The sequence below is a fragment of the Molothrus aeneus genome, chromosome 1 (assembly GCF_037042795.1).
Source record: "Molothrus aeneus isolate 106 chromosome 1, BPBGC_Maene_1.0, whole genome shotgun sequence".
In the NCBI taxonomy this organism is placed as follows: domain Eukaryota; kingdom Metazoa; phylum Chordata; class Aves; order Passeriformes; family Icteridae; genus Molothrus; species Molothrus aeneus.
In genome coordinates, this window is record NC_089646.1 from 93,023,004 (window position 1) to 93,036,994 (window position 13,991).

General features: G+C 37.9%; 1 protein-coding gene across 4 annotated transcripts in view; it reads right to left on the reverse strand.

Moving 5' to 3' along the window:
* Nucleotides 1-13,991, reverse strand: part of CARMIL1 (capping protein regulator and myosin 1 linker 1) — a 190,247-nt gene that overhangs the window by 53,712 nt on the left and 122,544 nt on the right. For all 4 annotated transcript variants that reach the window (XM_066560915.1, XM_066560907.1, XM_066560935.1 and 1 more), the window contains exons 19-23: nt 13,487-13,586; nt 13,345-13,399; nt 8,019-8,191; nt 5,657-5,725; nt 1,252-1,345 (exon numbers count right to left, since the gene is read on the reverse strand). In XM_066560915.1, coding sequence (XP_066417012.1) covers nt 1,252-1,345; nt 5,657-5,725; nt 8,019-8,191; nt 13,345-13,399; nt 13,487-13,586 — 491 coding nt within the window. The remainder of the gene's footprint in view (nt 1-1,251; nt 1,346-5,656; nt 5,726-8,018; nt 8,192-13,344; nt 13,400-13,486; nt 13,587-13,991) is intronic.

Below are 13,991 nucleotides of genomic sequence, written 5' to 3' on the forward strand. Positions count from 1 at the left end.
TGGCTGCTGTGTCCATCAGTCAGTCAGTGCAGTTGTCCTGGCACCAGGCTCAGTCCATGCAGGGAGGCTCACATCCCCACCTGGCAGGAATCACCTGTGTTGTGTCCACAGCACCACTCCTGCCACTGATACCTTTTCTAGGAGGTAACTTCCTCATGTTGTGTGAGGAAAGCCTGAACCACACATTAAAAAAAACTCGGGTCTAACAGTTTTAGCAACCTTGATATGAATAAAAGGAAATGCTCTTTGTACATAGCGCCTAATTAACACACAGATCTAAATCCCCATGGCCAGAAGCTTCCCAGTATTTTTTTCAGAAATGCACCTACCAGTCTAGATGTGAACCACGCCAATTATATTAAATGAGATGTAAGAAATACATCCATCCCCCATGAATCAGATTTTTAAAAGCAAAATTGAGAGAATTTTCATGCATCAAAGAAAAAGATACTAACTACCAGCACTTCTCCCTGTGATACTCAAATTACAGAAAGCAAGGATCATAGACATTTGCTTTTTAATCACAGTTATCTGTAAGAACTATTCATAACATTTTTATGGCCTTACGCTGGCTAAAGGAAAACTGCTCATTAAAGAGATGTGAAATGTGTGCTTCCTGATTGAGCAGGAGGCTTGTTTGGAGCTCGCAAGATTTACCATATTAAAACTCAGCTGGGAGTTTTATAACTCAGGCAAGTGGAACACTACAGATACTGTCAACACCTTTTTTATCAAAAAGAACATGCTGGGGCAGTTGCTTACTTAGGGCAACACAGTGTGTGAATTTTATATGTACAATATAAAACACAGGCAGTAAATTTTTTCATCCTCCTTTAAATTGAAGGGCACCCTTTGTCTTATACAGAGCTGACTGCGCTTTTTATGCCAATATAAAAAGCGTGCACCAGTAATTCTAAACATTTGGTAATACCCACAGGCACGTATGTAACAAACATGCAGTTTCTAACTCTCTTTCATAGTCAGGCACACAGTAATACCGGGTCTAGTTTGCATTTTTTTAGTTACGATATTCTGACACTACACCACTGCATTCCATCAGCCTTCACTCCCAGCATTCTGTGGAATAAAAAGCTCTTGCAGCACTTGATTACCATGTATATGTCTCTGCAAACCAAACAATCTTTGAATCCAGTATAGAATTCTTATTCAGCCAAGCATGAAGTCTCAGAAACTTAAAATGACTATATTTTTGCTGGTTTGATTTCTGTTCATTGGTGGCATATGCAATACCTTTTGCAGAGCCTCTTCTGTTTTCTCAGGGTTTGTTTTGAGTGCTTGGGAGGCATCATTCATCGGTATAGGCATGAATCTCAATGTATAATTCCTACAGAAAAAAAAAATTGATGGTGAAAGTTAATCTCATTACTGTTCTCTTTATAATCACTGTAATTTTTTATGAAGAATAACCTAGAAGGGAGAAATAAATGTATCCAGCTCGTCCATGGAGGGTACTAAGAATGTATTTTTTCACATTTTTAAGTGAAATAGTTGGAAGCATATATGCTCTTTTTTGCTGCTAATTCTTTACTACTAGACAGAGAGGTAGATTTTGAAAAGCAGTTACATGGTCGATGCCCAGTGGCTGCTGATTAAAAGCCTATCTGCCCTCTGTACCTCTGTGCACAAAGCTAGATTATTTTTGTGTATCTAAACAGAACAGGGAGAATCAGTGCCGGCTGGAAACTGTATCAGATCTAAGACTAAATGGAAATACTCAGTAACAGACAGATAGCAACTAAGAGACTGAGTTTTGGAAATTTACTATTTAATAACTTCTCATGTTTACAACAATTTGAAGACACTTGCTGCATTTTTAATAAAAAGCTGACAAAACAAGCATAGCATCTCCACATTGCTTTATGCAAACAATTGCTCCCTGCATTTTCCTTATTTGCTTGCAAAATATTTCTGCAGCTTTGTCCATCTGCTGCAATGAGAAATTAAATACAGGAGTTTGGTCCTGAGTCAAAATTACATTTAAACTCTGAGAATATAAACTGACTATCATAACACAGTTATACTTAAAATGCCACCTATAGTGGTATGTCCACACAACTTCAGACTTGAATGGGGGGGGGGGGGGGGGGAGAAAAAAAACAGCAGGAAGTTTTTAAAACCAGGAAAGGAAATTATTCTTTCTATTTTCAATTAATCCTTTATTTCCTGCAAACATTTCTTTCTCCTCCTTCTGCAAACATCCCACTAACTGCCTGTTCCTATTCCATCCAGAGCTACACAAATATGTTTGGAACCTTCTATTCTTGAGTGCTTTGAAGTTGGCAATTTCAATTGAGTCACCACCATTGATGACAGCAGACCACGCTACTCCCAACAGCAGACACCTTAAATAGTGTGAAACTCCAAGCTTCTTTCGCTTCTTCTCCCACCAGGTGCTTGGACACATGTAACACCATTCTCTGAAGGGCAGTGTCCTCCTGAACTGCAAACACACCGATTCCCCATTGATACCACCCAACATTTTACTTTAAATGATAATGGAAGGCCTTTATGTTTCTTCCCCAATGCAAACATGGTGATGTATGGCTGTCAGTGCAGGCAAAGTCCCTGTCCTTCCACAGTGTCCAACTGTCTGGTGCATCAGATAGAAAATTAACTCTTCTTTTTAGCTGTCTGGTCCTTCTAAAGAACACTGCAAACTACACAGACCCTGATATGTGTCCTCATGTAATACTAACCAGTGTCCACCACCATGGGGAGAATTTTTAAATGTCAAAGATGCTGAGTTCAAGGACAGATAATTACAGAACTTGCTGATTCCCTGACAGGTGGGGTATTTATTTAGTAAAAAAAAAAAAAAAGAAGGTAGATTTCTAAGGATCTCTGCAGCTGTTTGACATTTAATACATCCCATTCATTGAAATCTGTAATTGCCAGCTCTCATGCTAGCAGTTATATGCTAAATTCAATTTAGTCAAAGACTTGGTGCACCCTCCCTCACACATATGGACACACAGAGCTGGAGGAGGGAAAATGAAAGGTAAGGAGATTTTCATGGACACACAATCACAGAGGCAAAACTTTCCTTCCTACCCTAAGGGAGGAAGGAAATCCTCTGTACTTGGGTTGCTTTCAGACACACAGTATTATTTTCATCTAAGAATTTACCAGCCCTTAGGGGAAAATATCAAGAATTTAAAGCTCACTTTTCAACTTTATCATTATGCTTTGTTTTTCTCTGTTTCCTTGAAGTCTAAAATATTCCCCCATTCTTCCTTTTATTAACACTCCACTTGCCTCTTGTAAAGGAGCACATTTTGCTACAAACTCAATAATCCAGTAATTTCCTAAGACATCGATATACTCAGCAAAATACCTATATTTAAAGGATGTTAAATTTCAGAGAGGTGCTCAAAGACTGTAGAGGATGTCCCAAAAGAGATACCAAAAACCTCTTCTTCTAGATACAACATATGTGACAACAGTCTTACATTTCATCACATTATTTCCCCTGTAGTAACTTCTGATCCACACACTACATATGCTCTGTGCTGCAGTGGAGATTTTACTTACAGGAATAAGATTATCTGTTTTTCATGTCAGGGTGTGTGAATTTCACATCACTGCTAAGGGAAGAATTCATAGCCCTCTGACAGACTCCAGCATTTCTCCTTAGATATTAGAACTTCAGCTATTTCTTCAGTCAGTCCGTATAGAAAAAAAGTATTTCAGAAATGAACATGAGACAATGCTGCAGAGTCCTGTGACAGAGGGGGCTCTAGGCTGCAAACTACATGTTTATCTTATTACAATCACAGAAGTACAAGACTCTGCTTAATGGCCAAGCTGAATAGGATGCCCATTGTTCTCAAATGCCCTCCTGAACTGACACCTGTAAGGGACTCTGCAGAAAATCTTCTCAGGACTTCATACCACCTGTCTGGGACACCCCTGGGGCAAAATCTGCCAACAGTCATGCTCCTGGAATTCCCTTGCAGAAATAACATTTTCAAAGAGCAACAAGCAGACGAAGAAAAGTTGGAGATTAGGAAAGAAAAAACCTTCCAATTACTTCAGCCTGTTTTAAAGTCTGCTACAAATCACCTCAGCCTCCTGCCCATGCAACTAAAGTCTACCTTTCTTCTTGTTTTGTGGTTTGGTAGATGAATATTTTTCATAAAATCAAAATAACACGTAGAGCACATTTCCTCAAACATCTTCAGTATATTTCATTCCATTTTGAGCAATGGTTCTTTTCTACAGAATATTGATGGCTTCAGGTATTTTTAGGAAACATATGGTGAAGAATGTTCTCAAAATGTCTTCAAGATGGATTGTTTACAGCCTAATTGTTTTCAGCCAGTACTGACAGTCTCTCTCTTCATGTTTAAACCTTTGTTGCTTGTGGCTTAGTGTGTGATGTTATCAAGGTTTTTGACAATGTAAAAATCTTTAAGGCAACATAAAATGACCTCAGCTTCCAAGTTAAATAAACGAGATGTCACCCGGAAAAAGTACAGTGCCACATAATTAACTGTGGCATTCCGGGGGTGTTTTTGTTTAGATTACTTGCTTTTGCCTCAGGATTTCCACCCCTTCTCTATTTACTCATCCAAACACTTTGGAACAGAGAAATAAAGCTGATGCTAACCAGAAAACAAGTGCATTTCTTTTTCTACCAGACTTCCCCATGCTATTGCCCTTTAACAGAGAAATGTCTGCAAGTTGACAAATAACCTTTGCAAATTATTATTCACTACTATCAATGGAATCACTGCAAGATGATTTGCTTAATTATACATAATTTATCTAATTTCCCACATCAGCGCAACTGAATTCATTTCAAAACCGAGTATATAGACTACAACAGTTTCACAAACCAAATACCTTTATAAGCTCTAGCCTCATGACCCCTGCAAGGGTTAAGATGCTCCCTTAAGTAGTTATACAGTTTTACAAGATACCTTGTCTAGGACCTAGCAATAGTAGGTTACATTCACTTTCTAAAGAGAGCCTTTGCTCCTGCCTGAGGGATTTCATGATGCAAAAAACTTCAACTGCTGCTTAATTTAAATCTGGAATTCTTCTCTCTTAAGAAAAGTAAGAATAACATATAAAGAAATGTGATGGATGTGGAGGGAGATGAAAGCAATTTAACATCTATCACTGGTAATAGCTGCATCTGTGAGTAAACTCATGGAAGCAAAATGACCTAAAGCACAGCAATTACAAAGAAAAACTGCAGTTCCTGAGATCATCACTATTAGTTTCAACTTACTAGGGGAAAGAAAAAAAGTTAGACCACAAAGGCCCACTTCAGTAATTTTCTGTTATTATGTACAGCTTCATTCATTAGAATAGAATTTGTGCACACTATCAACACAAGAGAATGAAGCAAAGGGAAAATATTACCAAATTCAGAATTTTAACACTGAGAGCAGAACTCAAGGACCTTAATGCTGATAGCAGAGTATGGATGAAAGAGCCACAGAGCCTCTTCTCATCCTTTTAAAGGATGTGAAGTCATGAATTTTCCTTTAGATTAAACATCCTGACACTTAAATTTGAGAGCACTCAGCATCTTCAAGATCATATTGACTGCGGTGAGAACTGCAGCTGCTCAGATCATTCAGGATCTTTGGCCTCTTCATCAGACATTCAATTACTTGAGACTTACTTTTCCAGTGCCACAGCTATGTCCTGGAAGCCCTGTGCAGTGATGTTATTCTTGTCCCATATTACAGTTCTGAGAGGTGGTGGGAAGAGCAAAGAAAACTGTAAGTTAAACAAGAGCGACCAAACAAATCCATAATGAAGCTTTGCATATTGAAATAACACACTGCTGAATATTCAAAATTGCAGAAGGCAGCACTTTAAAAACTTGTCTTTACTTAGATGGTAAATCCTTGAAATGACAGAAACTATGGATAAATACCCAAAATCCAGTTTCCTGTACTTTAAAGGGGACTCTACTGCATTTTTTATCACTAACATAAGTACCTTACTTTTCTAAAGCACAATTAATACAAAGATTTGGACATAAATTCCTGCTTTTTTTGAGGAATAGCATCAAAACCAAAGTTCAAATGTCTCCTTTGCAAGGCCATACTGAAAAACCAGAAAATTGCAGTAACTGGTCAATCTCTGTTCCACATAGGCTATGTGTATTTTAAAAATTCATGCTGATCAGAGGTCAAAATTTGCAGACTATTACACATTCAGCCCTGCACTAAGCTCATCACACTGTTCACATGATTCCCCATGCAACACAAGTAGCTGCCAAAATAAACCATTAGGTTAGGTGCATAAATGGTAGCTCTTTTGAATACACAGTAATGATGAGAGTGATCAAGCCTTCCCCTCCTCCCCCAATTCAGACCACTCAAGCAGACTGCTTGGCAATTTGCAAACACATGTTCAAAGATCTCATTAGTAGGCAGAAGAGACAGACAAGCAGATAAATCTTACTTCTGCTAGAGCACCAGTTGTAGCTGTTCTTAAAAAAAAAAAGGCACAAAACCAAACAAAGATTTCTGGTGTTTAAAAGAGAGGAAAAAAGAGATAAATGGCATGCTTTCACAAGTATTGACATCCTTCTGTTGTTACACAATTATCCCTCTGTTTTTTAGATGAAAGGTAAGAAAGAGACGAAGAGAGATTCTACACTCACTCAGCAAACATCAGATATGCTAAGGGTCAAATCTTGAATATTTCTGCCACTGGAAAGTCTGTTTATACTTCTACCTGGGTGTCATTTTATAACATTTTGGCAGAACCAGTTAGCATTGCATTATTCAGTCTGTAATCACACCACAGACTGTGGTGACATTATGTCAACTGTGACACTCAGCATACTGTGAAACGTTTCAGTCTGACACCCTGAAATGTATCAAGACTTTATTTCCTCAAATATTGTGGTCATTTCAGGTTAATGCATTCAATAAACCTAAGCCATCCCTCCAGTGCTTTTCTGACATTTTAAATATTCAGTTTGGGCACAGCAACACAAAGGCCAGAGGATGCCTTCCTCTGAACAAAATAGCCAAGACTGTTTGGGGGAATTTCTTATCCTCCAGGGAACAAATACTTGGAGACCAAGTAAAAAGTGGGCTTTTTACACTGACAATACACTGAGGAAGGTTCATCTGCACAGTCTGAAGAGGAGGAGGGAGGATTATCTTTCCTGATGAGGGTGACATATTTAGAGGTCCCCATCCAGATTTAGGCTGATTGAAGGTTTTACTGTTTGTGAAACACATGCTGGATAGAAAAAGAGTGATACTCTCAAGCCATCAGTGCCAGACATGCTAAAAAGCAGTGAAGTTGCTGGGCAGATGAAGTTGCAAAGAAGATATGCCAAGGTCCATCAACACAGTAGGAAGGGGAGAAAGGAAGGAGGGATGGTCCATGCTGCTCCCCATTCTGAATTCCACATGCTCTTAGTTCTACAAACTGACACTTCAGAAGACAAAGAATAATTCACTTCAGTTTCCTACCCAAGTATCAGAATTTTCTCTGCTGGGAAAGCCTCCAGTAAGAAAGAGAAAGCAGAACACAAGAGAGTAGCTAAGCACTAGAATTGAGTTCCCAGGGACACTGTGGAATCTTGGTACTTAGAGATCTTCAAAACCTGCATAGGCAAGTCCCTGAGCAACCTCACATAGCTTTAAATTGGCCCAGCTTGGAGAAGAACATTGGATTTAATTAACAGAGAGCTCTGTAACAATGTAATTTTTTCTGTCATTCTAGAAATTTGAAAAGTCTTTTGATTCCAGCAAGAGGCCTTTCTGTTCAAATGTAGAAAATTTTCCCCAGTTTCAGTTAAGGAAATGTTTTTGAAGGGACAACTTGCTTTTCTTGTTTTTCTGTTGTTATTTTCCGTTCTCTTAAGAAAAAGAAGGATGAGAATCCTTCCAAATAAAGACACTCTTAAGTGGCTGTACATAGAAAGGTTCTGAAGAGAAACAGATTAAGAATAAGCCAACAACTTCAGTATTATTAAGCCATTCTACTGCTTACTGCAAATACATTTCACTTACCTGAGTTTGGTGTTTATCTGTAGGGCTTTTGCCAGCATCTTTGCTCCCATATCTCCCATGGCATTTCCACTAATATCCACTTTTGTGAGAGAAGTATTGCTGCCCAAGGCATTAATTATGATGGTGACCTCCGTCTTCAGCTTGGAATCTGCGAGGGACAGTGACTGTAGAGGCTGTGGATTATAGAAAATGCACTGATAACAGAAGCTGATAACACACTCATTCCTCAAACACCAACTAAAAGAAGTTAGAAGTTTCCCAAACTTTTGGGGACAGCAGTAAACATCATAGAGTTATTTCTGTGTTTGCTGCAGATCCTAACAACACATGATAAATTGGGAGTCAATAACTTACAGCACAGGTGTCAAACACATGCACACAAGCAGATTAAGTTGCAACACTGTGAAAAAATTATTTTCAAGTGGCAGTGCCTCCAACTTCCTGAGTTCTACTAAATACAAAACACAGTGTAAACCTCAAAAAAGGCAAGATAACAACCACCAGCTTCACAAGACAACTTCCAGTGTCCAGTGGATTTTGCTTAACCAGTATTAGCATCTTCAGTGAGAAATAGAAGTATCTACCATTCCCCTTCTCTCCCTCAGGCTGAGACGTTTGCCCAAGGGCAAAGTACAGTCAAAGGTACTGTTAAAACATAAACAGTTTCCTTAAAGTGTTAAAGATAAAACTGTACCAGGTCTGAAATTCAAAGCAATATTGAGTATTTACTAAAATGAGTAAGTCTACTCATTGTAATAGATACTACAACATTTTTCAGTAACTTTATTTTTTCATGAAGCATATTAAGCTGAAACTATCTTATTTGGCTCCAGCAAGTCACACTCCAAGCCTCAAAAAAACCTTTTCTAAAAACGCCCATATTTCCTCCACTCTCAATGCCCCCAACACTCAACATCAGGAGCTCAAGAACCACAGTTAATTGATCCCCATGCCTTGCATAGATATTACAGCTCCTAAAAGTGTAATTTGTCTTTGGTGATGAATGAGGACTCCACAAAACATTTCCCTTGCTCAAGTGTGAGTCCATACAGAGAAGTGTATCGTCATTATACACCCACTTAGGCACGTGCTGAAGGATGAATTATTGGAGCCTAAAATCCTCAAATAGGCACCATAGGAAAAGCAAAATCTCCTAACAATGAGCCACAGCATTTATATTAGATCCTGAAGTTTAGATTAATGAAAATAAGCCAACCAAACTGTGCACACCTTCCAGGGTCCAAGGTCCTTGCATCATACCTGCTATACAATGGGATCTGACTCTCCAGACACCACTGGATTACAGTGATAACCAAAAAACTTGCAACAATGCAAGAAATGCACTTACTAATGAGGAAAAGCACAATAATTTGGAGGCACAGCAGGTTGATAATTATAAAGTCTAATAATAACACAAGCCACATGCTGGTTTTATTTTAAATGGAAGTTATTAAATTACTATGCTAATACCCTTAATCTGTCTGTTTTTGAATTTTATTGCACAACATGAAGAGAAATATAAAGAATTATTAAGAATTTAAAAGCAATATTAACAAAAATGTTAACACCACATTTAGAATGGCACTCAGGAGCTCTTGACAGAAGTCTGAGAAGCCCTTTTGCTGACAGATTCACAGTAAAGCAGCACCATGCAACACTAGGAGAAATCAGCAATTAACTTGTGAATGTGAGATTGTTTCTGTTTCTCATGTGTCACTTTAGAAATGGGCATCGGAGTAACTGAGTTGCACATGATCCCTCCCACATAATTTTTCTAAATCTCAAATATCCTCCAGGAAGCTTCTTGCATTCCAACACTCTGACAAAACGGTATATGACTGAAAACACTTCTGTACTGTGTTCTGTAAGGATTGACAGCTATGCACCATCTAAATATTCATTAAATTATCTGATCATTACATTAAAAATCCCAAATGAAACAACAACAAACAAAAAAACCGAATCAAAACCAAATCCCCCAAAAATATGGGCAATACTCTACAAACACCTCTTTTAACAACTTAATAGTTTTAGCTAGATATTGAGAAAACCAAAGTCTAAGGAGCACTTTCAATGTCCCTGCTACAGAAAACAGGTACTTTGCCAATATACAGAAAATGCTTTAACACAAACTTTTTAAGGAAGAGGAATTCTCAAAGTACAAATTTACAATTAGAAATTGTATGATTTTATTCATTGATTCAGTCATACTACTGGAAAAAACCCTAGGAATTAAATCAAGCTAAATTTGTTTTTCCTAGGAACAAAATGCTGCAAAAAGCCTCCAAAAGCCAATTCTGCACCAAGCACTGAACTAACAACTAAAGATAACCATCACTAGAAATTCACTGCACCTATGCAGGAGTGATTACCACTCTGAGCAACAACACTGCATACCTGCAGTGTAACATCCATTTTTGCAACAAGCAAAGGAATGACACATTAAGAATACATTATAATATTCTGCACAGTATAGCACCTATTTATATAAAAAAAGACATGAAAATAACCCAAAAAAATGAAACTAAATGTTACATTCTTGTTTATATAAAACACCTGTGAAGCTCTGCTATGTAGGTTACTACTACTGCTTTTAAATGGTGCAGAATTACATTTGGGTCTCACTCTATTTTAACAGTCATAGAAGCAAGTCACTGATTGTTCAAATCATTTTACTCATGACTCACATTAACACAGCAACAGAGCTATTTAAAGTGTGCATAAACACATGAAGAAGCATTTAGAGATCATTATTTTAGGTTAAAGCCACTTGCTTCAGCTTTCCATGCAGACAGTGTGCAGTTCCTAAACTGTGCAGTGTGCTCTGGGCAACATCACACCCTGGTCTCTACAACTGCATCTTAAATTTTTCATGCCCTGTGGCAGTAAATGCATACTATTGTTAGAATGAGGACCACCCCATTTATGATTCAAATTGAAATAGCTAGAGACTTAAAATAATTTCCTAGCATTGAGATACAGTGAGGACACTCCTAGGCAGCTTTCTGCAACATATTTTTCCCACAGTGCTACAGTACCTGTCCTCAACTCTTTTGCTGCTAGGAGATAGTTCATGCTGGTTTTAGTGCTTGATGAGACATAAAAAAGCAAGATTCCCTCACTGAAGAGGATTAACAAGAGAAAAGAACATGGGGAAAGAAGAGGCAGGGTAACCCCAAAAGGATGATATGCTATATCCCAAATGTTAATGAAGTGACATGAAGGAGAGACAGTTATTCTTAGTAACTAAATAAAACAACTTTTTGGTGCATTATTTCATTATAACACTGTTTGAAAACAGGATGACAATACATTGTGTAGGTTAGGTTAGGAAAATGTAGTAGGTAAGAATTACAGGCCCACATCTGACCTGTGTATAGTGTAAAAGGAAGAAAGTGGAACAACAAATGAGGTTGAGAAAAGAAAAGGAATGCAAGAAGTGGAAGCTAATGATGCAAAGGAGAGAGAACTGCAAGAATGATGCACACAAAATTTAGCAGCTACCTTTTCCTATAACCTGGAAGTTTCAAAAACAGAAGCCAGGAGAGATAAACAGAAGATTGTAACACTTTAAGTAGAAATAATACAGTGAAAGTAGAAATTTTTGTTCTTAAGGAAAGATAATAAAGAAAGGAGTCATAAAATAGGGGAAAAAATTCAACAGCATGTTTCGTAAGATGATTTGGGCACTGAAAGGACACAGAGTGCGTGGATGAAGTGTTTTAAGGTATGGTCTGAGTGGGAAGAAATGTTCACCTGAAACAGAACAAAGGAATAATGGAAATAGAAAACATACTAAATTACATTTGTTTGTGATTTAGTTCTTCAGGACAGCTGTGAAAGGATAAGCATGAGAAACAGGGCAGGACAGAGACAAATGCCCACACAGAAGCAGCAGGTGGTATCTGATGAAATGAAACTGCTCAGTACAGGATCAAAAGGAAAGGAGGGGAAAGCAGTCCTGCAGCATTCCTTTTATAGGCAGAGTAGAAGGAGGTGGTCACACAGCACAAAACAAGGCCAGCTTGGTACAAGAAGCAACGCAGAGTTCCACCCAGACTTTACTTAGCACAACCCTACATTTAACTTGTGCAAACACGGATTTTCATTAAGGTGCTTTCATTCCAGGTGTTACTTCAATTAGAATTAGTTTTGGTATCTGTATGAAGAACTTTACCACATCACACTGATATCCCATGTTTTAAAGAATAAAATGTGGAGGAAGGCACAGAATCAAGAAACACCAGTACCACTAATCCCATTTAAGAGGACAGAAAGAGCATAGAGGACTAGTTTAATAAATCACTTCAAATAAAATTGAGAACTAAGAAAAAGGGAACACGGAATATGAGTCTAATGACCTTGCAAGGCAAGAGACATTGGGAATCCTGGTTAAAACTGCCAGATACAGACATAGATGGGAGGAGAAGACAGCCAAGCAGTTAATATGAAGAGCATGAACTTGGAGGTGAGACAATAAAGACAACAGGAAGTAGCAGATGTTCAGACAACCTGAGTCTACAGTTGGCTGTCTCTGGAGAATGAGGAAAGCCTGCTTGGTACTTGCAGAGGAAATTAAGGAGAAAGAAAGGACTAAAAGTAGATAAATGAAGATTGACAAGCATGAGAGTAACAGAGCATCTTAAGATCCCCTTCTAACCAAAACTAGGATGCCAAGAATGGGCAAGAACACAAATCCAACCACAGAAGTATTTCAGAATAACAAAGTAGAGAAATTAAGGAAGTGAGCAAGCATCCCAGTAAGGTACCCTGAAAAGGTTTTATGAAATTGCTCCCATGACTAAGAAAGGTAAAAAACAGCACAGTGAATGGTTTATTTGCATCTTTGGAAGAAGGAAGGAATTCTGAGAGATCACTGCAGTGACCTTGCATTTTGCCAAGGAAAAAAAAAGTTAATACACAAGAACAGCTATCAGGAAATAATGCATTCTATAAATTAAAAACAAAGCATTGCTATTGAGAACACTACGATTGTAATCTCTTATCAGGACACAAAAGTTCTGAAAATCTGTGCCTAAAGGGCTGTATAATTTAGACATAAATAACTAGGTTACACACATCCAACTATTTAAAATGAATATTTTTCAACAACCACAGATCCTAAGACTATCCTCAGAAAATGTTGTTCCACCTACATGGCACAAGTTAATCCAAATTACAATCTGAAAAAAAAAACAAATCCCAAATGCTGGATGTATCTGTGCAGAGTTGTGATCAAATCTTATGCAGCAAATTAAGAAAATTATTAGAAATAGACTGTGAGGGTACAAATACACATGATGATAGTAGGCAGAAAGATACTCACTGAATCCTCGTCTTGAATCATCTGAACTAAATTATCAAGTACTGGAGTGAGATTTCTGAGGGAAGAAAAGTTAGGAAGATGATGAAATCAGCAGTTTCTCCTCATCCATTCTCTTGTTATTTAGAAGAAAGAAAATCCTTACTTGGATTTCATGTTGTTAAAGTTTTTGCCTAATGCCAAGTGTCTTATCGATCGGTTTTTACTAAGCCAGACTACAAGGGTTGAGAGATCAGATTCTAGGCCTGTAAAGAATCAGATTAGATTAGGAATTAAAACACATTTTCACAAAAGACCCAGACCAGGGCCAATTATTGATGCTATACTCAAGTAATTATAGAAGCACACTAATTTCCAAAATGTGTAGGAAAATTTCCATTCTTCTATCTTTAAATCTTTTTCTCATTAGTGCCTCTGCTTTTCTATGAGAATAAATGCTTTCTCTTAAATAAACCCTTTAAATCTCCATGCTAATCAGCTATTAAAGGCACCTCTCACAAACACAGAAGAGAATTCAGTCCCTAATCCACAGTCTAGCCACCCAAGGGTAGTTCCTCACACGGTCAGGCAGAGTTTCAAGTTCCTCGGAGAACTCTAAAATACTGCTAATCACGATCTAGTCTTAGTAGAGCTGTGTACCAACAATATTT